Raw genomic sequence first — 26,599 nt, 5'->3', positions numbered from 1 at the left:
TATTAAGGAAATAGAGAATGGGGAAAAAAAAAGGCAACAACCTCCAAAGCAATAATGCCGCTGTCTCTAATTGTAAAATAAATGTGCGTGAGGGCCATCCAGGGGTACGAGAGGAAACCACAGGTTTGCTCAGGCCCTGACCTTGTTTTCCTGCTATCGCAGTTTAACCTATTTCTTCCTCTCAGTGGGAGGCGATAAAACCTCAGCCCAATCCAGCACCAGGCGGGGAGGATACAACAGGTGAATTAAAGGCAGAAGGCAGATGGGGCGCTGGCTCTGGCGGGCCCCAGCTGTCATGTCTGCGAGCTGTCTGGCCGTCACGCTGCTGCCTCCAGAGCCAGCCCCACCACACCTTCATCCCCCCCGGGGGAGCGGGGTCAGGCTGCTTCCCATTCCTCACCCTTAAACAGGTGGGAACGGCCGGTCCTCCCCCATCCGGGACAAGAGGATGATGATTTTGTGGGACCGTCTATTTGCAGGGGTCAGAGTGCTGGAAACGCCGAGGGATGGGAGCGGTAGATGTTCCCTGCCAGGGCAGCAAGCGCTGAAGCCGCGCGCTCTTTTTTTCTGCTATTACTGCACCCGGCGGAGTGGTGCCTGGCCCCTGTTGGCCTCGGCTGCTCTAGCTTTTCCCCCCATGCTTTATCTGAGCTCCCAGGAAAATGAAAAGGAGAACAACCGTGCAAAACCAACGAGACTCTAACCTCCCTGGCTAGACTCACGCACTGCTCTAAGGAATCGAGACAACGCTCAGGCAAGAGACCTTCAGAGAAGCGGACTCAAAGCAGTGCAGAACACAGACACGATAAGCTGGGGGACCACTGGCTAATAACTACCGAGTATTTTTTTTCTTCACTTCCTAATAAACAAGGCAGAGCAATTACAGTAATTAAAGATTTAGGATAAGAGCACTTTATATTTTGGGGGCCCAGCGTATCAATTAAACATTCATTACGTTCTCCCTCCTAATGAGAACAATCTAGCGCTGTAATTTTGCAGAATTAAGAGCATAATTAAAGGGGGGTGGAGAAGAAGGGCACTTTCCCCAAACTGATGAGGAGGGTTCCCTCCCCTCCGCGGCTCCTGCCTGCACAGACAGGGCAGATGCTTTCCCCGACCACCTTTTCATTTCCGAGCGATAACCCTCGGCCACAGCCATCGGACAGCTGCAATGATAAACCCTGACTTTAATTACAGGTGGGTTTTATGAGAAGAGCTGGCTACTGTTCTGTCTCCCGACTTTCGAGCTCTCTGTTGCTGAATGTACCAGCGTCCGCTGGAAGGCAAGAGGGGAAATAGCTCATCTACTCAGGAGCGAGAAACACATAAAACATAAGAAAAGCAATTACATGCCTTCGGTTTCCACTCCTCTGTTTTTATAGGGCTTGTCTTAGGATCTGAGTGATTTTATGCATCAGAGAGAGATGACAATCAAGATGAGTTGCAATGATATGCATGGGAGGCTGAGACACATCACCTTTAGGTATTTATTTTCCTGTAGTTACAGGTCTTCTAAACACCGTATTTCTTGTGAAGGATAAGAGAACCCAAAATTTTGCAGCTGAATATTATTGGCAGTAAGGCCTTACATGAGAGCCCAGCTGACAGTTACTTGAACGTAACTCAAAGCAATCCCTCCTCCTCCTCCTTTAACCCTGCGTGAGCTCCTGTGTGAACGTCTATGGTACTGAACAAGACGTAACCAAAATATTAAGTGCTGAGGTAACCCTGAGTGACTCTGCCTCCTGCAACTCCATTACGTCTCCTTTTGTACTACAGAGGACCAGGGAGATGTGGCTATGCTCTTTGACATGCAATCAGGAACACGTCACTACCACCATCATTGCTATCTCCACCCCAAACTTTGCTCACCAACATTAAATTATCCAGTTTCTATTACATCAGAACTTCTGGGCAAACGAGAGCAAAAGACAGGCCTTCTGACCCATACATTTCTGTGGATTCTCAGATGGCTGTGTAAAAGGCCCATAGATTCTTGGTCATGCGATTCATTGGCTCCCCAGGCACAAAGACGCAGAATGCTGGGCAGAGGATGGAACAAAAATCACCATCTGCAAACGCAGATGCCTTTAGTGCAAACACAAGACCCATGATACAAGGCCTCTTAGAGCCCTGCTCGCCCCAAACAGGAGTGAGTAAGCACAGGAGAGTATCCAGCTGCTCTTCCTGAACTATAATGGGTCATTTGCACTTGAATTTCAGGCCCTGGAGGTGACTCCATCGGGCAGCCCGGGCAGTATTGACCCAGAAAGGGTGGTCACCTGCTGCCCAGTTTTCTCTGTCTTTGCTCTTGCAATGCCAGCACTCCCTGGCAGGAAAGTACCTTCTTTTCATGATACTGATATGGAGATCCTCCTCCTGCTTTACTTCGGGGTGTTGACCATTGCCCTTGTCACTCTCTTCACTGTCGTCACTATGCGAGAAAATTGAGGTCAGCTCTTTCTTCGGGATCCTGGTTGGAGGCAGGGGGATCGTCCTCTTCTCTGCCAGGCGACCCCGGTTCTGGCACAGGGTGGAATCAGTTGCAACAGGAAAGGGCAGAAGGGGAAAAGAAGAAAACAAGAATTTCGTTAGGCAATCCAGAACCAAGAAGCTCCTCTCAAATGGTAGCTCTGGACAGCAACGTTGCCCAGGTCTCAAAAACACAGGTTCACACAGGCATGGTGGGTGGGCAAAGGCCATGCTCACTTGGCAAAGGACTTTTCAGTAGAGGCACGTCTCTGTCGAGCTCTTCCAGTTCCAACACTCAAGCCATGCACTTCCAGCCTCTCCCCACCTCTCCGTTCCTACTTTGGCTCTCGTTCACACCGACAGGAAAGGAAGATGGAGCACAGTTAGGCTCCAGACTCTCTCTCCTGAATACTTCCCACCAAATGTCACATATTAACACAGCAGAATAGGTGAAATGCAACCTTTGGCAGTAGCGCAGCAAAGACATGACCCAGATAATCCAGAACACTTCTCCCTTTGCCAGCCAGCAGGTTTGTCTCCCATACCAGTGAATAGTCCACATCCATCTAAACCTGAATTATTGAGGCTACTTTTCACTGTTCTTTTGCATGTCCAGAGGAATCTGGTGGGTCTTGCCTTGTCCTGACTTCCCCTGGGAGGTCCTGGCAGTGTTTGGCCCCCAACAATTCACTTCTGACAAGACGCAAATAAACCAGAGGAAAACACCCAGGGGGCAAAAGCTGCTTTTTCGCTGCCTCTGTGTTTGTGTACAGAATCTAGCACAGCATGACCCTGGTCCCAACCTCCTATCTTCTGCCAGCAGGGAGAACGCATGATAAATGACCCTGTCCCTGGACCCTCTGTGCCTGATCCACAAGAGGATACAAGCCTGGTGCAGTCTAAATTGGAGCTCGTTGGGTTTTTAGCTCTCGCTGTGATAGCGCGTTTCTGAGCTGAACACCCCAAGTATTAATCTGTGATCGACCAAGCCAGGGAGCCACAACAGGAGCATTTGCAGTGGAAGACGCTACATTAGAAACCCAGGAAAAGAGCCTGCAATGTCACTGCCCCACAGAACTTAAAATATCACAAACAAGAGCATGAAACTGGGCAGAGAACCAGTGAGGGGAGGTAAAACAGTTTTGCATACTGTTTGTGTATACTTCCTTCAATAAGATGAGTGATACAGAAGAACTATGGTTTTAGCAAGGACTGGAACAAAACGAAGAAAGGTGTGTGAAACAGGTCAAGTAAGTGCATGGCAATGCTTAACTAACAACATTTTCTCTGCAACAGCAACTCCAACTTTCCAAATAAACCTGGCAAAATGGAAATGTCGTGGGAGAGCCAGTCAGGCTCTCTGCAGGGGAGAGCGGAGCAAGCCTAAGTGACAGAAGAGCCCATGTTTTTTTAATTAAACAAATTAAGAACTTTCCACCAAGACAAAACGAAAACTTCTTGTTTACCTCTGTCAATAAATTTCCAGTTGTGGTCATTAAGGGGAGCCCTAATCGTTGTGATAATTAGCTAAATCCATCTGGAAGGCATCGCCCCAAGGAGGCACATTAGCTTTTCCATTCCGATGCACTTCCAAGCCAAGAACTCAGCTGCCTGTGAACTGCAGACAGCCAGCGAGAGAGGAGCAGTGGGCCAAGCTGGCTTCAAAATGGGAAAAGTCATGTACAGAAGGAAAAAGACACCCTCTGAGCCGGATTTGTTGTTCATGAGGTTTTGTGCACTTTGCTCTTGCAGTGTGAAGAAGAAAAGGGCATCCTTGGGAAAAGAGCAAGAGGGAAAATGCCCAGACTTGGACACGGGGAAATCATTCCTGTGACTTCTGCTGGTGGCTCTCCAAGACCCAGCTGCAGCAGGTGAATCCTGATGGTGCCAGGGGCCAACGCACGTACGTGACAACCTGCAATGCTCTCCTTCTCCTGCGGGCTCCCTTGGACAGCAGTAGAGCCCCACTCACCTGGCCCTTCGCAGAGATTTCTCGCTGCCTGCAGCCTGGGGGACATGATATAAATTGTGTCTCATGCCCCTAAACACTTTTTGCATACGTGGCCATCTCTGCCCCTGCCCCCTTTTCCTGCTCCAGTGCAAATGAGGAACGTGCACAGAGCTCATCCTCTGCCTAAAGCAGCTCTGGGCTGCACGGTGGCTAAGGGACAGCGGGGAAAAAAGAAGAGAAAGGGAAAACGGGAGGGGAGGAAGGGAAATGCAAAGAGAGGGCAGGATTTGCACCACAGTTCTGTCACGCCAAAAAGCCAGGACTCGATATCAGCATGAGCTTTATCACGCCAGAGCTTTATATATTTTCCTGAAGTTGCAATTTATCATAACAATTAAAGGGGGAGGGGAGGGAGGGTGTGCAAATTTCCGCTTCAAAATAATTGCAATTCGCTCTCTGCTGTGACTTTGCAGGCTAAAGAGAATAGCGCTGATCAGATACTAAAAATCATTTTATGGCCATTATGGTACCTTCAAGCAGTTACCGGGTCTCAGTGACTACCCAGGGACTCATCAGCCCTAACAAGAGCGAGAGTGCAGCAAAAAGGGAGGCACTAAACCTACAGAAACAGCCCACCGGACCCGGAGCACCAGTTCCCACTTCCTCCTGCTCCTTAAAATGCTTGTCCTTTGCCTTCCTAAAAATCATATCCTTACACCTAAAGTTGAAATATATAAATATACATACATACGTATATATACACATATATATTTGTATGTATAAGGTACAAATTTGTACGTATAGCATACAAATATATATACATATCTGTGTGGGTATCACCCAGCTTGTTCCCCTAAAAACAAACGAATGAACACGAATGGACAGCACTGGGAACAGGGCCACAGCAGTTCCAGCGCCCTTGCAAACACCTGCAGTCCAGCCCTGGGAATGTGTTTTTTTTAAACTGTGTTTATTTTGTACTTTGTATTTATGCCACTGGGTTTGGGGCATTTTTTTGTTAACATTTCTGCATTCCCAGAAAATTAAAATAGACCGAGACAATCAATTTTGCCTTTTATGTTCATCTATAGTCAGTTTTGAATCAATTGCACTTTCTTAATCTGTTTAGAGGCATTCACCAGTAGATACACATTACTTTTAAATTAAGCACAAAGGTAGCCAGAAGGCTGGTCCAGAACCTGCTACAATCAATTGTCTTTCCATTGACTTGGGAAGGCAGAGGTCCAAGCCGTAAATAAAAAACACTCGTTTGTGAGCAGCAATCCACCAAGGAGCCGTTCCTACGACTCTGGCTTTTGCTGAAGTCCTCTGCCACGTGCAGACAGACGACAGGACAGGAACCCACCTGCAGAGGTGAAGATATTGAGATACCTGCGGTCATACTGCTTCAGTTATCAAATGTCACTTTGCTCATGGTGGCAGGTAGCAAAACGCACATTGAGCAGCGTGACGTGCAAGAATCCAGGCAGGGACCGCAGTGGGGTCACTGTATATGGGGAGGTACGTCGGGATTTATAGTATTTGATGTAAGCCCCATCATCTGGCATTAAAAAAGCTCGCGTTTGTGTGAGTGTCATTACAGAGGGCTCTCATACGTTACAGGAACGCTGGTGTTGAGCCATGACCCTTTAATAAAGTTTGAGTATTTTAAAGAGAAAACCGCCTCCCAATTTGTTGGTATTCACATGGAGGTCGGACACTTGAGAGAGAACCCTGTCCGTGTCCTCTGAAAGGCTGGATTGTTTTTAATTCACGGCCCCAACAAAGATGAAGCTAGCAGCCTGGCTTAACTGAGAAAGCACCTGATTGCCCTGAAAGGCACCCGCAAGCACAGCTGAACCTGAACTATTTCACACGTGCATCTTTCCATTGGAATAATTTTGTCTACCTTTTAATCTCAAAAGCAAATGAACTTAAAATCAGTTAAAATTCGTGAAAATGTGATCTTTTTAACTTTTTAACCATGTCACTCAGCAGAAGATAAAACCTGTACTGTAAGCACTGCGTGGTTTGGCCTGTGCTGGATCTTACCAAACTAACCCTATTTAATGATCCCTAATAAACTATCAGTTATGAACATAAATTTAAGAGCTCACTGGGGGCCTCCCAAAGTTGAAAAGCAAGGCATTACATTTGCCAGAATTTCTCTCTTTCCAGCCTTCCTGCTACACACTGACCCCTGCACCACGTGAAAAGCTTCCAGCCCCTTGGGAGCGTGCACGTGAGGCAAAGGAAAAAACTTTCAGCAGTTACGAAAAAAAACCACCTCCGTGAGCCCAATAATCAAGGCAGGATTTAACTAAAAACCACGGAACAATGCGGAGTTCCTTGGAGCCCCCTTTAGCAGGGGCAGGTGACCACTAAATGAGCCTCCCAGCTGGCACTCGAAGCTCCCCCGTTAAATAACTCCATTTTCACCCACACGAGGGAAAGGTAAAGTTGTGCTCTGCCCCTTCAGGGCTGGCACCCTCCCTTCGTAACCCAGGGATTTCCCCTGCCCCTTGGACGCAGTGGGGGCACAGAACAGAACGAACATCGTTTATCCTCGCCTTAATTAGCCTAGCCAGAGAGTAAAACACTCCTGCAGTTCTCCAAAGCTCTTGCAAGGGTGAGTGCTGGGGGCAGAGCAGAGCTGCCTCCCACGTTAGGATTCCCTCCCCTTCACACAATTAATTCCGTGGGTTATGATACCAGCTAACGCAACACAGCTGGAGCTGGAGCCCGTGACCCTCTCTCCCCTGCGCCCCCCCCAGCCGGTCCTGCGTCAGCCCAGCCCTCCGTCACTCACCACTTCACCCTCCTGGGGTCTTCTGACACCACTGACTGCTCTCACTGCCTCTCTTACAGTACTGTCCGGGCGGGGGGTTGGCTTGGTTTTGAAAAATCACAGGCAAGAATATTTCCTTTCCCCGGGAAAAAATCAGAGGGGTACCAACACACAATTTAAAATTACGGATCAGTCAAACAGAGATGCAGCTACAATTAAAAAAAACAACAAAACAATGATGCTGGAACGGTGGAAAGTTACCTGAGTGAAGCCCAGAAGCCCGCTCGTTCTGCCATGAAAGCAAGGGACCATCAGAAAGATGGGGGGGAAAAAAAAAAAAAAAGGTAGTGGAATTTCTTCCCTTTCAGAGAGCAGGGGAAAATTCCGCCCTGTGTGGCTAGGAGAGGTCAGGAGTTACAAAATGCAATCTTTCTCCCCCCACCCAGCCATCCAACCCCCTCGCAGCTCTCCCCTGGAGCCACGCGCTCCCAGCCAAGAATACCACGAGCGAGCTGTTGCACAAGAGCCCTGGGAGAGCTCGCAGATGGAGCGGCGGGCGGAGAGCACAGGGCTTGGGGGAGAGGAGGGAAGGGAGGATTTAGGAAAGGTTTTCTGCCCTGGGAGCTACTGCAACAAGGTCAAAACAGCTGAACGCCCTGGTGTGACATTCAAAGGCAGCCAGAAAAGGAAAGATTCCTCGCAGCGAGAGTCCCTGGTGAGCATTTAATTGATCCCAGCAATGGAAAGGCCTCAGCGAGGAGAGCTGCAAGGCAAAAAAAACGCCATGGAAAAAAATGCACATGAAATCAAAGCTTTCGCCAGTCCACAGGAACCGCCCGCCAAACGCCGGATGTCTGATCCCGTTGGGAACTGACCCGAGCCGACGAGCAGGTGCAGTCCCTACGGACACCGCTCCCTCAGCACCCACATCAGCACCAGAAAAAGGCGCAGAGACGCAAACGCCCCAAGAGTTTGCGCACCGATAAAAACATCAGAGCTGTCTGCGAGACGATTCACGTGCCTGCGATTCAACCCTCTGCAAATATGATTTCTATCGGATAGAAAAAAATAAAATGAAAACCAACAACTGCAGAAACAACAGCATATGCATTCCTTCTGCATACGTAGGTCTGGGAAACACGGGGAGCAGGCAGGGGATGCTGGGGGGAGGCAAGAGGGGAGCTTGGTGCGTTGCCAACGCTGGGAGCTGAGGAATGCTAAATCTGTTCCATATGTGAAGGAAATCCTCGAGTCCAGACAGCATTTTCTCTCCCTTTTTATTGATAATAAAGATATGGAAAAGGAAAGGGGGAGGTTCTGAGAGCCTGGAATCTTTTTTTTTTTTTTTTCAAATAATAAACCCAGTCAAATGGCTTTCATTAGGGAAATTACACACCCGTGGAGCCCACACACCCCCTTGCTGGCTAAATGACAGGCTTGGCGTTTACCTTCGGCCGTGATTAAACACCCAGGAAAGGGCCAGGTGCCTGCCCAGCTAATCCCCCGCCTTCCCCTGGGCCTTCATTAGGCGCCCGAGGCCAGCATCGTACCGGGCTGATGGAATCGGGAGCGCCTGCACCTCCGCCAAAAGGGGGGTCACGGACCCAACGAGCCGCCCGGGCCCTCGTCTCCTGTTTGGTAATGAACAAATGAATAAACCAACAGCCAGCAGCCTTCCTCTGCAGCAGTTTTCCTGCCTCCCCGCCAGCTGCGGTGCAGCTCCTCACCTGGTGGCTGAGGGGTTTGGTGTTCGGCATCCCTTTCCAGCAGCGCCGACGGGACGCTGGTCCAGCACGGAAAGGAGGGATGGCTCGAGGTACAGACAGCAAGGGACACGCAGAAACGAAGGCAGTGCAGACCACAAAGGCTCTTCCAGGACTGGGGACCGTGTCACTTTCTTCAGTAGGGTCTCACGAACGCAGTTTACAAGCCCTGGCAGTGAGCAGAGGCCCGTTGAAGAGGCAGCTTGGCATGGCCGGCTCTAAGAGCTTAGCCAAGGGGACAAGAGATTCTGGGGATCCACCTGGGCACCCCAACAAGCCCTCTGTGTCTACACCTGATGTCTCCTCACCAGAAGTCCTGAGTTGTCATCAATTCTTCCTTTACTGAAAACAAGTTGGTTGCCTCTACTTTCTGTCTTGTGACAGCCATCAGCAGTGTGTCCCTTTGCTGTTCCCCGTTTCACAGTCCCCAAACACGAAGAGGACCAAGGTGCAGCCCACCCCTGGTTTTTGAATCTCCTCAAGAAGATGACATCTGAAAACCTTGCTTCTGCCCCAGCTTTGCCCACAGGTTACTGCACAATCGCAGGTAGTCACATCTCGGCACGCCGCCGCTACCCTTCCTGCAAGAGTGTCACTTCCTCACTTTGATAAAGAACACTGACATTTACAGGTAGAACGCATTAAAACAAGGACAAATGCATCCCACCGAGCTTATTCTTCCTCTCTTTTTCATTCATCCTAGGCCACCATTTTCAGTGCAATATTTACAGTTAAGCAGCCGAACTCACAAGTAATTGCCAAGCCATCATTCCCAAACAGCCAATCCTGCCCAGCAACTCTGCAAAAAAGGGATATTTTGTTCAAACAGACACGTCTCAATTTGGGCAAAATATTTCTTTTTACACCATTGTTTATAATAGGTCAAAGTAAACTCCCCTTTTCTTCCTGGAATATTTTCTTCCATCATGTGAGCAAGCTGGCCTGCTCGGACAAGTTTGCTTCATATGAGGCTCTGAAGAGCATTGACGCAGGAGCTTCTCAGTTCTGTCCCTGCCCCCTTAAGGTTGTATACAAATAAAGCAATAAAGGCAATGAAGCAGTTAGGAAAGAGAAATGACATATTCTGGCAAGGCCTGATCCAGCACCAACCGCTCACTGACGTGTTCTGCAAAACCTGATTCAGCAAAAAATCCCAAAGGCCATTCACTGGAGAGTGTCAGGAAGGAACAGAGCAAGAGTCCCAGCTGGCACCAATAAATCCTGCTGCAAGGGCAGACCTTCTTCCCAGGGTCCTGCCATGCACTGGATTTTTTCCAGGTCCTTGATCCGGTTTCTCTGGAAAAGGTGCAGGATGGGTGCCCAAACAACACTCGCTGCCCCAACAACTGAACGCTTCCTCCTGCAGACAGGGGTGGCTCAACACAAAGACGCCACCACCGCACCGGCATTCCTGCAGTGAGATCCCAAACTGGGATCCATTTTCTGGGGTTGTGATGCCTGGAGTAGCTGGATCTGTAGAAACAAAACTGGCTTCCCTACAGTTACTGAGGCCTAGGTCAACGGGAGAAAAAAAACCCACCTTGACGGCACAGCGTGCATCCTCCCAGAAGATAAGCCCTGGGTGTTTTACCAGTCTAATAAGTGATTTAGATGTGGATGTCAGTGGGTTTTACTGTCGTCTTCCTCCTACCTGCCCACAACAACAAACTGGGCTGATGCCAGCCTGTGTGTTACTTTACGCAGGTCGCAGCAGCCTTTGTGTTGATTTCTAGCAGGATACCTGACAGATCGTTGATGTTTGAGAGGTAGCAAAATGCTTTGAAATCACTGCTGGCAGCCCTCACTGCACGCCAGTTGATGCTGCAAGGTGTCAATCTGTTCAACCACCCTTCTTTGTCAATGAACCTCTCTCTTCTGGTTCCTTGTCCGGGAAGACTCGCATCCAATGTTCTTCTCAAACAAGCCAGGATCTCTTAAACCCCAATCGGAGAAGAGGTCAGAATAATCAGTTTCCATGCAGCAATTTAAGTACTTGCAGAGATTGCTCTCAAATTGTCCTCTCTAGCCTAAGAGGAGAGCTCGTAACAGTCTGAGTTAAAGAACTCCCATTACCTCGTTACCTTATAGGATCCCATTATCCATGGGGCACTCAGAGCCAGGCTGTGACTGCAGCAGGTCTAAGAAGCTGTTACAACGTCCTGCAGCAGGGCTTTCCCTCGCTGTGTGTGGGAAGAATTTTGAGATGGCCAAGTGTGAGGAATCTTCCTCCTGAGAGGGGGAAGGTACTCCCAAGATTCGTATCAAAAAGCTTTCCTGGAGACTGACAACGAACCCAGGATGGCTGAACACCTGGAGGGCTCTGGTAAGGGTGTGCTTTGTGATAAAGGGCTCCTTTAACAAAAAGAGTTATGTGAATAATGAAAACCCTGAAATCTCAAAGTTTTCCTCAGGGCACCAAAAATCTCAGGGTGCAAACCTCCAAGTCAGACGGCACAGTCCTAGGTGGACAACTGGGCTTTGCTGCAGCAAAACTGACGAAGCAAATGCTTAGACGGCAAATTGCAATTATTCTTCTGAGAGCAAATGGGAGAGGGAAACAACCAGTGTTACTCCATCTTCTGAGCTGGGGATATACTTCATGCATTGGCTCCTTCTGTTTAAATAGCACTTTAGAAGAAAGGTCAAGCGTTAGTCAATATCCATGTGTTTTCTTGAGGTCCATTAACTGGACTGCTTGGTCCTCAGAGAGATGCAGGTTGCTTCTTCTAACATCAGGGGTTTTTGATGCTCCAGGCTGCACTTCCACGTCCTGGAGCTGGAGGAGTGACACTGAAACTTAACTGAAAGGGAGGGAAGATTTCTGCACTCCCAGGTGCAAAGGTACCAGCTGTTCTGCAGGGTACCCCAGTACAAATATCTCACTGTCTTCCACAGCTTGAGGTGCTACCAAGAGTGATTCCCCCACATCTCTTCTCAGCTGCTGTGTAGTAGAAGTAGTTCCAGACATGTGGCAGGAAAAAAAATGATGTTAATCTTCCTCACATTAGACCTGCAGCCTAGCCCAGCTGTGTTACATGAGAGACACACAAATGATCAGGCACGCTGTGAGTCTTTTTGCTTAAACCCTTTAACCATCCAGGGCTGCTTGCACCAACTTCTTTATACTAAGCCATCAATTCCAGTACAGACAGTCCAGGCCCCTTTTTAGGGGATCTCATTCTTTTCTTGAAAGAGAGAGAGTAAAGAAGTCAAAGAAGAAGACTGCTCTTAACCACAACTTCCTTGTGTGATCTCAGGCAACTCACTTGACCCCATTGTGCTCGGTCTCCCTGCTATAGAAAGCCAGTAGTAACGCTTTCCCTCGTCCTTGTTTCTCTACTTTATTTATACTGTAAGCATTTTGGAGCAGAGAAGGACGCGCTGATGAAGAGTACCAACATGACTGTAGGTACTATTATAACTGGAGAAATTATTTATGTTATAAACCCCCAAAAAAAAGTTACACAGGAGGGAAGCTCTTCCCATCAATGTTAACAACATTATTTTCTGGAGCCCTAAAGAAACAGATGAACAAGACCTGTAAACGGAAGGAAACGCTTCCCATTTATTACCTCTGAGTGAATTATAAAGCCTAAAGGATAATTTGTTAATAGAGTCAGAGCTATGCTCTTCTGGAAAAGCCAAGTGGAATTTCCAGTCTTTGAAGGGAAATACCCCAGGATAGAAAATCTATCAGCCTTTTGGAGCTACCTGCTTTCAAAAACTCCTTGGAAGAAGGCCGAAGTTTGGTGTGGTGTGGTCTTTGTTTTCTGTGTCTGTCCCACATCAAATAACTTTGTCCATTTCAGTCTGAGGTTGAAAAGAAGGAAGCAGAGATTTGAAGCCAGGTCCTCAGGCAATGTAAGTCAGCATTAATGGAGTAAAAGTCAACTTACACCAACTGAGGATGTGGTACACTGATGCTATCTCCTAAATAAAAGCAAAACTCACGCATTTTTCTCTTTTTTCTTTCCTTTCCTGCTCCTCCACTCTGGTGAAGAGACAAGGAGCAAAAGGGCACGGATGCTTTCAGACATTTCCTCTTCTCCTCACGCACCTCACTGCTCTACCTTTCAGGTAGGAGAAAGACAAGAGAACAAAATAACTGTCCATCATTCCCCCAAGGAATTAACGCTTCACTCCAAAGTTTCATTTCATCAGGTCCAAGAGAACACAGCCTTTCCCTGCAAAGTTGAAATAATTCAGCGAGGGAAATTCAGCTGGGGTTTATCCTTATATTCTGCTCTGGAGACATGTGCTTAAAGCATTTCTTTGAGATCCCTGAGATTTCCAAGCGTGGCTTACAGCCTGCTCTGCTGTCCACATGGAAGAAGATTCTGCTGCTGCTGCTGCACCTATTGAGAGCTGTTCCCTGTTGAGAGCTACAGCTGGTTCCTTTGGAAAATCAGGTCTAAAAACATCTTAAAAGCTGGCCTTCCAAAACACAGAAGAGCCTCGTAATCACTGGTGACCGAAAACATAATGTACCAGGGCCATGAGAGGAAGAACAAAAGCGAGAGCTCCTGCACTGTGGGTCCCCGACCCGAGGCATCCTCCCCTCACGCACCCTGGTGTCAGACCGACCCGAAAAGCCTCCTGACTTTTCCGCCACTCACGTCCTGGCCAGAACCAAATGGAAATGAACAAGAGGACATTTTTTTCCCAGCTTAAAAAAAAAAAAAAAAAGATTTCTAAGCAGTTTCCCTCAGAACTGAAGCAGCCCAGCTGAGAGCAGAGAAGCAGCAGCAGCTTCGCCCAGCACAACCAGAGCTCTGCGTTGCATCCGAGTGCACGTAGCACCTGCCCAGAGATCCCCCAGGCCGGCAAAGGCACTGAAAGCCACCCAAACCTTAGCGTTTCGAGCCTTCCCCCAGCACTAAGGAGGGAGCAGAGAAATCTGAGGAGACGGCGGCCACTTAGTGAGCGAGCAGCAGCCAGGTCTGCCCACAAAGCTTCCTCAGATCGACTCGACCCTCCCGACGGCCAAGCAAACTTGGGAAATCCAAAGCAAACACGAAAACTCCAAATATTCATTAGGGTGTTGCTTTCACGTTTGGAAAAAAAAAAAAAAAAGGCTGGTGTTTATGCAAACATCTCACTCTCACACTATCAATACCAAAACAAAGCAGAGAAAGGTGCAGGCATGGTGGGACTGGCAGAGTTTGTCAAAGCAGGGTAAGCTCTGCAGTGCCACTCGGGGCTTGGGAAGGAGCCTGTTGTTACAGAGCTGCACAGGCGCGAAGCCATGGCCTCCCCCGAGCCCCTTCCCCAACACGGAGAGCCAAAAGCAAGTGAAATCTGAGCAAATAAACTGCCTGTTACCTGCTGTGGTGACGCTGCCGTTAGGCGATACCATTTGGAAAGCACAACGGAGCTTTTGGTGGTTAAGGGGCAGGCGAGGAGCGGTGGGTGCGTTTCACAGCGGTGCAGAGCGTGATGGAGGCATGCAAGGCAACGAACCGAGAGCGCTCTGCTGCTCTTCCAAAGCCAGGACAACACATTCCCATCCAGTGCTGACCAGAAGCTCTGGGGGAGCCTTTCCAGCTGTCACAGGAGCTGGACTGCACCGCCTTAGCAATGCCTCCTAGTGCTGTGGTCAAAAAAGCATCCCTTAAAGCCAAACGTGGATGAAGATGTCCTTTTCCCTCCCAGTCTCATCGCCTTCACACGCGCACGCCCACGCAGCCTCCCAGTTCAGGGAGCACAAAGGATCTGGTTGGGATAATTGGAGGAGCCCGACTGACAAATCGATCCTCACCGTTTCAAACCTGACCGGTGTCAGCGCGCCCCTGGGACAGATCGCTGTCCAGCCGCGGGGTGCCCACCCCCGGTGCCGTCGTTCAGAAACGCTCGGCCCGGCACTGAAGGCTGCAAACGGCATTTACCCCTGCCACGAGACTCCCGGGACCACCGTAAAGCCCTTGCAGGGTGATTAGCTGATTTTACTCCACGCACACAGGCTGCAACTGACTTGCCCAAGGTGGGCTGGGCACGAAACGAGGGAGAAGCGAGGGAGGTCGTGTCCCTGTCACCCCCTGCACACCACGGCCGCGCCACCTCTCACAGCTCCCTCCGTGCTGCCACACTCGTGGTGACACTGCTACCTTTTTTCCAACACCCTCTGTGATATTAAAAAAAAAAACAAAAAAAACACAAACCAAAACCAAAATCAAAAACAAAAAACCAACAGTTTCCGCTTCTCCTTTCATTAGGACCTTCCCTTCAGCTGGCTGCACAGCAGAAGGGCAGAAAGCAGTCTTTTCTGTTGTCTTTTCTTAATTTTCCCTGGTTTACCTCCCTTCCCCTGATCCCTCCCACCCCCAAACCACCAGACAACCTCTAAAGCCACCGCTGCCATTTCCACTCCGTGATTTGCCTGCCACACCTAGGGAATTTCCCAGCAAATTGTATTACTTTATTTGGTCAATTGGCCTACAAATTGATTTTCCTGTACAAATAATGAACATTTATGGTTATTTTCCCCATAGACTGCTTTATTTTCCATGTAACAAAGACTGATTTCCTGCAGGTTTTGAGACCCGAGCATATGATCTGCAGTTGCTGTGACCCCTGGTTGATGGATGGCAAGGACCCGAAGCACAACGGGAGGGTCTGGGCTTTTTCTCCCCTTACTCTCTAAGAGCACTACAGACCTGCCCAGGGCACGCCCGAGATGAAGGAAACACTGCCACCAGACCACGTTCACTACGGAAATAAATCGTATTGTTTTAAAAGAGTCCCTCAAGTGATCAAGTGATCACTTGATCAAGTGATCAAGATATCAAGTGATATTCCCTACATTTGCTGTGTCCATCATGAGGACACCGCTCAGCAAGGGGAGGTCTCCTCCAGTCTCCTTACTCGCGGGTAAGGCCAGGGGCTGATTCTGCCTTGGCCCCCTCTGTATTTTGGATGCTTTTGGGGCAGGGTCTGGCTGTATTCATGGTGTAAAACAGCGACTGTCAGCCACAAAACACCTGAACCAGGAGTCCAAGCCAAGGTCTCCAAGCATGACTCACATCAATGCCAATGCCAGGCACAATGGTTGCGTTGCACAAGGTCTCACCAGCGGCTCCGGCACTCAGTCCCGGTCGAAAGCCCCAGGTGCAGCCATCAGGAGGACAGAGGGAGCGAGCAGAGACATTCCTCCGAGCAGGGGTGGCAGGGAGCACCAAATAACTGCCAGCACCACAGACGCCGCTCTCCGGCACATCCATCCAGGCACCTGAAACAGCAGCCCCCACGCACCCAAACCTTTGTGGCAGTGCCGCAAGGACCTCTCATTAATCTTAATTACATTATTGCGGAGAGAAAAGGAGGAGCAGGCAGGGAAGCAGGGCGCCTGGAAAGCTGACAGGGATTGACAGGGCCTGGCATGATCCGAGGGCAGGGACTGGAAGCCTCGCTCGGCGCTCGGCTCTCCGGAGATGCGGAGACGCGGCAGCAGCCCCACAGTACATTTCATTCCCACTAATGAGAAAACGACTTTGGAGACAGAGCCTCCAGCAAGTTTTGAAGGTCACTCCCGCAGGTGTGGAAATGAATTGGACGAGAGCAGGGTCCAAACATAAGTTATTCTGCTTAGCCCACGACGGATTATTTGTGTGCACGGGGGGGTAATAGCCTCAGGGCTGCGGTGTGTGTGTATGCTTAATTTAATGCATCTTGATGGCGGAGGCTGCCAGGGACAAAGGCCTCTCAGCCCTAGCACTGCGGAGAAGCAAAGGCGGGGAGGTTTCTTGTGCAAATCTGAGAGAGAGGGTGGACACCATCGAGCAAGTCAATTACCCAGAGAAAGCCCAGGCTGCCTCCTGTTCCCCACCCTCGGCCCTCCAGGGGTGGATTTGGCCCATGAAGTCCGACTTCAAATCCAATAAAAAATTAACTGATTTTGAACAACTACTAGACATGCCTCCTTAGAGTCTGAATACGTGCTCTTCAGCTGCGGCACAGAGTGGAATTAATGAAAGAGTCGGAGAGCAGCAGGCATGAGGCAAAAAGCGTGCCAAATTCCTGCGTGGCTGCTGCCACTCCAGGGACTCCCTCCCTCCTCCTCGGCCTTGCTAAGGACTGACATGCCCTCAGTCCATCAAAATGCAGCGTGGTCGGGAGCAGCAGGAGGAGGCTTGTCACTACTGAGGACGACACACAGATTAACACGAGCTAGCCAAGGCAAAGAGGCATCTCCTACAACCCACCCTGGCGCTGCTGCTTCGTATGAAAAATGGGGTGCCAGACAGCACCGCTGTGGGTCTGACGATGGCGACAGAAAGGAGCCGAGCAGCAGCTCCACCACGAGCAGTTCCTGGAAACACAACGTGGATCCTGTCCTTCTCACTCAACAGCCAAGATGTGCAAGCATTGAAGTCCAGCCCTATTGTGTCGGTAACAGCACTCCAGCTCGCCGTGGCCTTTCATTTCTAGGCCAGCAGCTTTTGCAACGAGGGCACGCAGTTCTCGCTTTATGTCCCTGAAAGTACTTTTATACCATTTTTTAAACAAGTGAGACCAAAGGAAAAGTATTATGGTGGGGCAACTCGCTCGCTGTCACACTGCGGACTGGTGGAAGACGCAAGACTGGGACAGAAAGGTCCTGTCCCCACGGCTGGTGCTCCCACCACTCAGACCCCAGCGTGCCCCCGAGAAAGAAACCTAGCTGGGAATTACCTGCACTCTGCATGATTCCCTCCTAGGTGAGCTCTGCAAGCACTGGGGCAACGCTCAGCATCCACAGGGGTCACTCAGCACCAGCCCTACAGCTTCTGCTCAGACAGCATGCACCAACAAAAGCCACGGATAAACCAAAACTACTCACAGAAATACGCTACCAGGTGGCCCAGCACATCTGGAACGCCATGAGGCGACACCGCATGATTTACAGCACACCCGTATATATAAATGAAACACTGGGAGACAAATGACCAACAAATACAGTGGCTTTGCGATGTGTGCTGAATGGAAGTGGGGACTGTGAGGAGGTGGTATGTTATTAGGGAGTGTTGGGAGTTGTATGTTTTGAAGATAAACACAAAGAGAATACAAAAAACCCCAAACCCAAGAGAGGTAAATAATTCATCAAAAGAATAAAACCAAGAAGCTCAAAGGGAAAAAAAAATACCAAAGGGAAGAGTTTTCTGAGCAGGGGAAAAAACCTTCATTTCCCATGGGAGCGAAAACCAGAACCCAAATTAAAGGAACGAAATCCGGGGGGAGGAGGGTGTTTTTGTTTTTAAAGGTGAAACGTTTTGTCTGGGTACCCGTTATCTCCCTTCTTAGGCATTTAAGCATTTCCCTGAGGTGGGAACTGAAGTCTGCTGCTAGGCTGCCCTGTGTGGCTCCCGGTGACCCCTCGGCCACGGGCAGAGGCTCCACGACGGCCACGTGGAGAACCAAACCCTGCCCACGCAGCCAGCGCTTACCGGACCCACGTCCCCTCGTGTCTTTCCCCAGCTCCTCAAAGAGCCCGATGCACGTCAAGCAGCACCAACGTAACTCGCCCAGAACCGTTTGGAAGCCTTGTGGGTTTTCTTCACGTTAAACACAGACCCTGCTCCACGAAATGGTCTCTGCTTGGAAGATTGCTGATGGCAACTTCTAACAACTGACATCTGCTTCTATAGCACACGGCACAGCTGCAGTAACGTAAAATACCCGGCTTTTAATGGGCACGCTTTGCTTCCCCTTGCAGGAGTACAGCACCGCAGGCTGTGGCTCCTTCCCACCACGTGAGTGGTGTGGAGCCGTGCCTGGAAAGTACCTGGATGGGATGCTCGGCCTTCTCGAGGAGGGGAAATGTGGGACTCAATAGGTGGCACTCTTCCTTCTTGAATAAGTGTACTCGGGTATACTTTGCCGTCAGAGGTGCTGGAGAGCAAATTTAAGGTCCCAACTTCTTATTATTTGCTTGGCGCTTTTCTGGGCCTGTTAAAACCAAAACCCCAGCCAAATACAAGCTTTACCAATTACACTCTGCCAATCCTAATTCCCCCCCCGCCGCTCCAAGAAGACACAGACTTCTCTGCGGTCGCATGATCCTCTTGTGTGCTGTTAAGCAGCTCGGTTTTACTCGGCGAGCGTCTGCGTTTGAGAAAAGGAAGTCCCTGAAAGCGAAAGTGAAATCCCACCCTAAGCACGTTTCCATCACGTCTTCCTCCTGCAGAAAGCACCGGCCCCAATTAGCAGCTTTGGGCTTTCCTGCAGACACCCAGGGCCGGTTTCAGGGTGTTGCAAGAAGCGGTGTGCACGCCTCCTCGGAAGGGCGCCAGGACGGCTGCCATGGAGAAGAAAACCTGTCTGAGGACTCCCTGTCTGCAGTTCGAGTCTATCTATGGGAGTTTCTCCTCTCATTAGCCAAATTCAGAGGAAAAAAAAAAAAAAAAGACGTGATGTTTTGTGCCCCAGAGCGACGGAGGCCTCATTTTCTAACCCTCTTTAGGGGCCCTCCGTAGGGAATTAGTCATGGAAATGAGTAATACCTACGGCTTGACAAAGCCGAGGAGAATGAGGAGTCACTTGACAGGTTAACAGGAGCGAGGAGCAGCTGCTATATTTGGGTGCCATTAGCACGCACATGTCTTCACACATTTCTGCAGGCACACCTGTGCGCCCGCATGTCCAGAAGGCACGGGAGGGGGAGCAGCTCAAAGCCAGTAATTCCCCACGTTTCCCAGGGAAAGGGTAGGAAACGAGGGGCGTTACAGCACTCATCCTGCTCATCCCACCCCAGCTCAGAGCCCCTTAAATCCTGACAGCAGACCTGGCTTTTGCCCTCCACGGTCACCACCTCCAGAGGCAGGCAGGCCAATGCCATCCCCGTCTGGAGACCACCCCAGGCAGAGATTCAGCCCGAATCTTGCTCCCGGTCCTCTGCTCGGGTGGACCTTGCCCCAGAGTCACCTACGTGATGCAAAAAACCTGGGAGGTTCAGCCACTGCTTTTCAATCGCTTCTCATTTGCTGAATCTTAAAGATTTTCGGTGAAAGACTGGACCCTTGCAGACTGACCTGAAGCCTGCTGGTAACAGGTTTGCTTTCCCTTTTTACTTCCCACAGGCTCTTGGAGCCCGTGCAGCAGCCGTCTCCCCTGCGCCCTGCGAGGTCCCTGGGCTTAAAAAAAAAAAAGAGAGAAGCAAAGCAAGCGGCAGCCACCACCCCCAGCTGCCTGGCTGCCTTGCCTGGGGGCCTTTCATTTCCCCACCGGCAGCCCCAGGCCGCAGCCAGCCCCAGCTGAGTCACCTCGCCTGTCTGGGTCTCTCCCAGGGTAGTGCGTGGGGGTGGAAGGGTTGGGGCTCACTGCAGGAATTTCCACCACCCCCCCCTTTCCTCACCCCACCCTGCGAGAAGCAGCCAGTGGAGGAGACGCAGAAGATGCAAGCGGCAGCACTCGCCAAGGGAAGGGAGAGAAACAAGGGGGCAGAGATCGAGGGAAGAGGAGGGGAGCAGGGATGCAGGGCTACTGGCGCAGGGATCCCTGCTGCAAACCTCAGCCACCAAGCCCGGCCGGGGAGCCCCACGTGCAGGAGGGGAATGCTGTCTCTTTCACACGGGTATAAACAGTTCCTCTGGATTTCCTTCGCTCCAGCTCAAAACAAAAGCAGAATACAAGTACCGAGGTCCAGAACAGCATCACTTCAACTCTAGGATGCAGTCTTTGCACAGGGAAAAAAAAAAAAAAACACACAAAACACCAACACAAACCCAAACGCTGATGGATACAAGGAGAAACCCAAGATAAGGGCTAATCAAGTGAGCAAAACCTTACACCCGTTGGTTCTGGAGACACAAAATCAGGTCTGACAGGCAGCTCTCGAGGTCTGAATGCTCTATTAAAATAAATAGGGATCAGATGGACAAATCCCTCCAGACATTTCCAAAGGCTCAGTCGAATCTCCCTCTATCTCCCTCTGCGCTGTAATCAGGCAGGTGAGCCATCCCTAAACAAGAACAGCAAGAGAAGAGGAAAGCAATACCCAACACCAGGCACTCCAACGGGCAGAAGGCTGGGTCTGTTCAGCCACTGGGTGCCAGCTGGAGGTCCAGAAAAACCCCCTCTGGAATCACATTTAAAGTGGGAGGGTAAACGACAGACAAGGCATGGCATATATATACATATCGGGGGGAAAAAAAACCACAAACCACCACTTAAATGAATAATAACTGTGGATTCTTTAGCAAAGACTGCAAAGTTTGCTATTTAGGTGGAAGGAATTTCTGGCTCCCTGGGAGGCCGCTCATTGTTCACTGGTTCCTGCGGCTCCTGAAATGTTATTTACCGAGCCCAGGAGGTCAGCTGGAAGAGGGATAAGAGGAAGGAGATTAGAGGAGCTCCACCTCCCCTGGAGGGGGGATACCACACAAGGGCGCCTTATTTTCCTGCAGACCTGTTGTGCTGGCACCACTCTTGCCGCCTTCCTGACCTTGGAGCAACCAGGCAAGCAGTGAATATGCTTTTTAAATCAGGAGCGTGTAGCGTGAGCTCCTGAGCAATTGCCTCTCACCTGCTATTTCCTCCTCAGAGCCACCCTCTACTTACTTTAAATTCCTGTCTTTCCTCACCTGCCGATCCGTGCTTGGAGCACACCTCGTTTTTCTCCTGAAAATAAAGTTATCTGCTATCTTATCTGCAAGGAAGCAAAGCACAAGTCCAAAGAGTTGCTCTGTCTGGTCCTGTGGGCTGCTGGCCTTTCGCTGGCAGGGAAATTGTGCACACGAGGCAGGGGAACAGCAAGGAGACAGCAGGTAGCTCTCCTCTTTGTTATACACCCTTGGAGTCTCCAGGACCCAAGCTCTGAGTCTTCTGGCCCTTCTCCAGCTGAACTTGTCAAGCCAAACGCAGAATGCCCCCATCTAATCCTGGCCAAAACTCAAACACCTCATTAGCGCTCAGACGATGTCTCCCAGTCCTCTACAAAGCGTCCTCCATCTCTCTTGCCCATTAGCTCATCTCCTGGTTTCTGTCTTCGGCGTTGCCAGACGTGGGATTTTTTCAGCCCCTTTTACACGGGTCCACGCGATCCTTATCACTGCAGGTACCCACATCCCAGCATGAGAGCACCGCGGCATCCCAATCGCTGTATCCCCAAATACTGGGCTGCAGCAGCAGCTACGAGTCCCCAGGCACGACTCCACCGTGCTCGGGGCTGGAGAAACAGAACAAAGGAACAATCCTGACCCCCAAGATCGCTGCTGTTTAAAGACAACACTTGGAAAAAACATGTGACAGCCTCTTAGCCTTGTATTCACCAGGCATTTTCCCTTCTTGCTAATTTTATTACAAAGGCACGGCAGATATTTCATAGAGTCAAACAATTTTTATCGGATGCATATGGGCAACTGCTTTGTTATTTCCTTCTGGATTTTAGTCAGCATTTCTGGTACCACAAAGATACATATGCATTTTTTTAAACTAATTACTCAGAACAGCCGTGTCACCTCCTGCAACAGCAAGGGGCTACGCTTGACCTTTAGTGTGCAGGAAGGGAGCTCACGCTGCACTGCTGCAGCTCTCTGCAGCCTATTAAGAGGTAATTCAGCAGTACCAAGGGAAAGAGAATCCTCTCAAACACGTTTCAGGCTGCTCTGGTCAAGAGTGCTTCATCCAAGTTGGGGAAAGGCTCTCCCTGTGCTTTCTGACTCCCACCTACGAGAACTTGCCTTTCATTAACTTCTTCCTTTCTTAGAAATTTTGCATATGCAAAACGTTGAGAAGGGCTGCAAATTCCTGTGGGGTATGTGGGCAAGATGAGCCCAAAATAATCATCAATATAATGTTGTTTGTGTAATTCTGATGAAAACTGTGGTCTGGGGGCTAGGCAGGGGCAGGAGAAGTGAGGAGCCAGCACAGACTCTGCAGCCAGCCAGCCCTGCCGTGAAAGCCCCCAGCAGCCCCTCAGCCCGTTTCTTGACAGTTTTTTGTTAAAGTAAGGCTGAAACTGGGGAAAATTGAGACACTGAATGCAAAACCACTTCCAAACCTTGCTGGCATCCCAGTGGGAGCTGAGGCAGCAGGAACTGCTCCCCCCGCCTGGTGTGGCTCTGTCGGGCTCCCTGCAAGAGGTGCTGAAACAGCAGCTCGCAAAGAGGCCCGACTGTAAGCAAAGCTCTGGGCCACGCGGGTTTCTGAACATCCCCCCCATTTCCTCTGGGTCGAGATGTTTTGCTGTGGCTGTGTGAGCCCCCCCGTTTCCCTTCCTCCTTCTGCCCAGGCAAACTTCGGTGCAATCCCTGCCCTCGTTAACCCACGCAGGCTTCCCTCGGAGGCATCCTGTATGGCTTCAGCCGAGGCTCCTGAGGTTTTTTCCTAGCCCATTTTCCACCTGGAGTGACTGGTAGGTTTAATTAATTGCATGGCACTTGCGAGCCAATGACAGGCGTTGTATAAATCTAAAATAATTAAATAAAGCAAGCATAAGCTAAATGACGTCTTCGTGTGTGCCATCCATGTTTAAATATTCAAATCATGAGTGTGATATTAATAAGATATATCAAAGTTCACGTTGATATAAACCAGATTTATCGTGCTATCTCTGGTCTAGCTAGGCCTTACAGCATCACAGAGGTGGCAAAAGCAATAAAAAGCTAATCTGTTTGTAGGCAAGCGGCCATATTCCTGTTTGATGGGCTCACACAGACAGCCACACAAAAAAAAATGAAAAGCTATCTTTATTTCCTCATTTTCGGAGCTCTGTAATGAGCAGCTACTGCTGTGACAGCTCCTTCCCTCCGCACCAGCCCCGGCGGCGTGTGACACCCTGCCTTTCGGTGCTTTGCATGCCGATGACTAAACTCTTCCGGGGCAGACTTGGCCCTGGCACAGCACACTCCAACCAATTTCCCACACGCTCACTTATAAACCTTTTAAGCCTTTACCCAGCCCCCAGCTGCTCTGCTTCATGCCACCGAAAACCTGCTCGCAGCTCCCACCAAAGAGCTGCGTAAAACAAAGCGCCGTCCTTTGCCACCACCCAACACGTTTTTTGCCTTCCACTGAGCTCTGCCCCGAGTTGAATCCCACGGACGCGATTTCGCCCCAAAAAGGTTGTCCCAAATACACAAAGTTTCAACCCAAGGAGAGACGAAGACACCAGTGAAGGAAGAGAAAGGGAAGCCACTTCCACCTACCTCGGCATCGCCAGCCGTGGGTGGCACTGCCAGGTAGCTGCCTGCTTGTTGCCGTGGCTTGGCTGTGATCCTTTGGACCAGGCTGTCGAACCACACCAAAATGCTGCAGGGCCTCTCTTTTTGGTCAGTCTTAGCCGACAGGCAAAGATGGAGCAAGCCACGGAAAGCGAGCACCCCCAGGAACAATGCCTTCTGGTCAGGGAAGCGGAGGAGCCAGGCTGGGGGCTGACCCAAGCGAGGTCTGAGGCTGAACAGGGCGTCCACAGAGAGGGAACGGGAGCTGAGGGACTGAACTCTATTTCCAGCTCTGCTCGCGGGTGATCAGAAGGGGTCATTTCCTCTCCTCGCGCCCCACTTCTCCCTCATCTTTTCCATTTTTAAAACAGGCTTTTTCATATTTTCATATCAAGGAAAAATAGCGGAGCATCCCGTAACGGTACTTCCTGAAAATAACAATGCACAGCCTGGCTAACGCTATGTTACAAGAACGGCCCAAAAAACCCCAAGAAGCACGCACGCAGATGCCAGAGTGCTACGGGGCTCTCTGGAGCAGGCTGCGTGATGCCATACATCCTTTCTAGCTCTAATTACCAGGATTCTCTGATCAAGGTAGAATTATTTGCTGATCAAGGGCGTTATTGATTCTAAGCCCTTGGCCTACTGGGATCAGCCTGAGTGACACCGCAGCCCCCGGCAGATGAAATACTGTCAGAACATTCCCAGGAAGCTTTAAGGAGAGATCCTCCTCCTATTGCTGCCTCGGCATATGTCGAGTTTCACAGCTCGCAGGGCATCAAGATGCTTTGCGCCAGCCCGGGCTAACAGCACAGCATCTCTGCCAGCCAGAGCTGGGAGAACACGGGCCTGGAGCAGAGGGAGGTGCACGGCGAGGCGTCTCCCGCTGGGTACTCCCGGGAGCAGAGGAGTTTTGTGCTGTGGCTTCATCACATCCCCACCTCTTCTCTTGCACGTACAGCCCCGCGCCGAGACCTTTCCGAGAGCATTTAAAGCAAACACCGAGGGAAGGCAGATCTGCTTGTTTGAAGAGGAGCGAGCTCTGACAAAACACACGGTGCGGGCTTCTTCGGATAATTCAAACGCCGCCTTGCTTCGTAAGCTGGCGACCAAGCGGGAAGGCTTGATTGGAAGATCGGGAGAAAACAGAAGCAGCCAGAAAAGGAGCGTGAGCTAGAGCAGCATCCAGGTGGGGGAGAACGGCTTGGCTTTCATCAGAAAGCCACAGAGGTCGGGTTTTTGAAGCCCGGCACATCTATTCATTACCCGAACCCGCAGGCTGTAAACACTCAGCCTGGCAAGCGGCGCTGAGCCGAGGAAGGGAAAGCATCCTGCCCTCCGCAGAAGCCTAAGGCTCCACCAGCTGAGCCACGCGCCAGGCTTCTGATTAAACCAGCACCGAACAACAGGAAGCAAAGAAGGCAGCAATCCCACCGGAGACATAAACCAAAAACTAAGGAGTAACAGACGTTAAGACAGTTGGACATCTCATCAGCGTAACGCGCAGTAAAGGGCCCTTTGTAATGGGGAAGGCCTCTGCTTCCTCGCCCATTATAAAGATCCTAATCTTGAATAATTGCACTTGTAATTTTAATAATTCCTTCTTTCGTTGGAGAATTCCAAACTGGTTTGTAAACACTGGTTTATTAAGCAGAGGAGGTATTAATGGTTTCAGTCTGTAACTGGATGGGAATGGTAGAACTGTCAGAACCGCTGAAAAAATCAGAATGTTCAATAAATATTTCATTTCTGCACTGGGAGTAAAAGCTAGCTCTAACTTGGTACGAAAATGAAATACTTTTCATTCCAGCAATACATTAGGAGGCTTCCAAGCTGAAACTTCTGAAGTTATATAGTTTTAAATCAGCAGACTTGGATCACTTGCACTCGGAGAGTTTCAGGACTTAGCCAGGGAAGTTCTTTATATACTTGACTTTGATCTTTAATGAGTCTCAGAACAATGAGGAAATCCAAGGTAAACGGGAAAACATAGCGCTGGGCCTGTGTTTTAAAAAGCATAAACAGGATAATCCAAGTAATTTTATAACCCCCAGGAGAAATAATGAAATAGAGGAAACTGGACAAGCGGTAATAAATTAAAGGAGGGCGATATAATTTATGCAAATTAAAGTTTGTTCATGGAAAAGATGATAAACTGATACGGTATCCTTCTTCGCTGAGACCATTGTACTTGTGTAATGTGCTTAGATTTCTGCAAGTTATTTGATCTTACACCATACAACTTTTTGAATGAGAAATGAGAGCACTACCAGCCAACACAGCCCAAGTTAACTGGATTAAAAGGTGATAAAAAGATCCCAGAATATAAGCACGTAACCAATTCTCTCTAATATTTTTCTCGATAACCAGGAGGAAAAGAGAGTCATCACTGGTGTTTGGTGGTTATCACGAATGTGTGAGTTAATGGCGAGTATCGAAATCCCAGGGTCACAGACACACAACAGAGGGAGAAGCTGGCATTTAAACATCT

General features: G+C 49.8%; 1 protein-coding gene across 16 annotated transcripts in view; it reads right to left on the bottom strand.

Annotated features, from left to right (window-relative positions):
- Positions 1 to 26,599, bottom strand: part of SAMD11 (sterile alpha motif domain containing 11) — a 221,908-nt gene that overhangs the window by 71,881 nt on the left and 123,428 nt on the right. For 13 of the 16 annotated variants that reach the window (XM_066982194.1, XM_066982195.1, XM_066982196.1 and 10 more), the window contains one exon: positions 2,345 to 2,523. In XM_066982194.1, the coding sequence (XP_066838295.1) occupies positions 2,345 to 2,523 (179 nt within the window). Of the gene's footprint in view, positions 1 to 2,344; positions 2,524 to 2,709; positions 4,795 to 7,232; positions 7,254 to 7,472; positions 7,625 to 26,599 lie in introns of those variants that run through there. The other 3 variants (XM_066982202.1, XM_066982206.1, XM_066982205.1) reach the window with 3 other exon arrangements.

The sequence above is a fragment of the Anser cygnoides genome, chromosome 23, assembly GCF_040182565.1.
Source record: "Anser cygnoides isolate HZ-2024a breed goose chromosome 23, Taihu_goose_T2T_genome, whole genome shotgun sequence".
NCBI lineage: Eukaryota > Metazoa > Chordata > Aves > Anseriformes > Anatidae > Anser > Anser cygnoides.
Note: the sequence above shows the minus strand (reverse complement) of the source record. Positions and strands in the feature narration are given on the sequence as shown.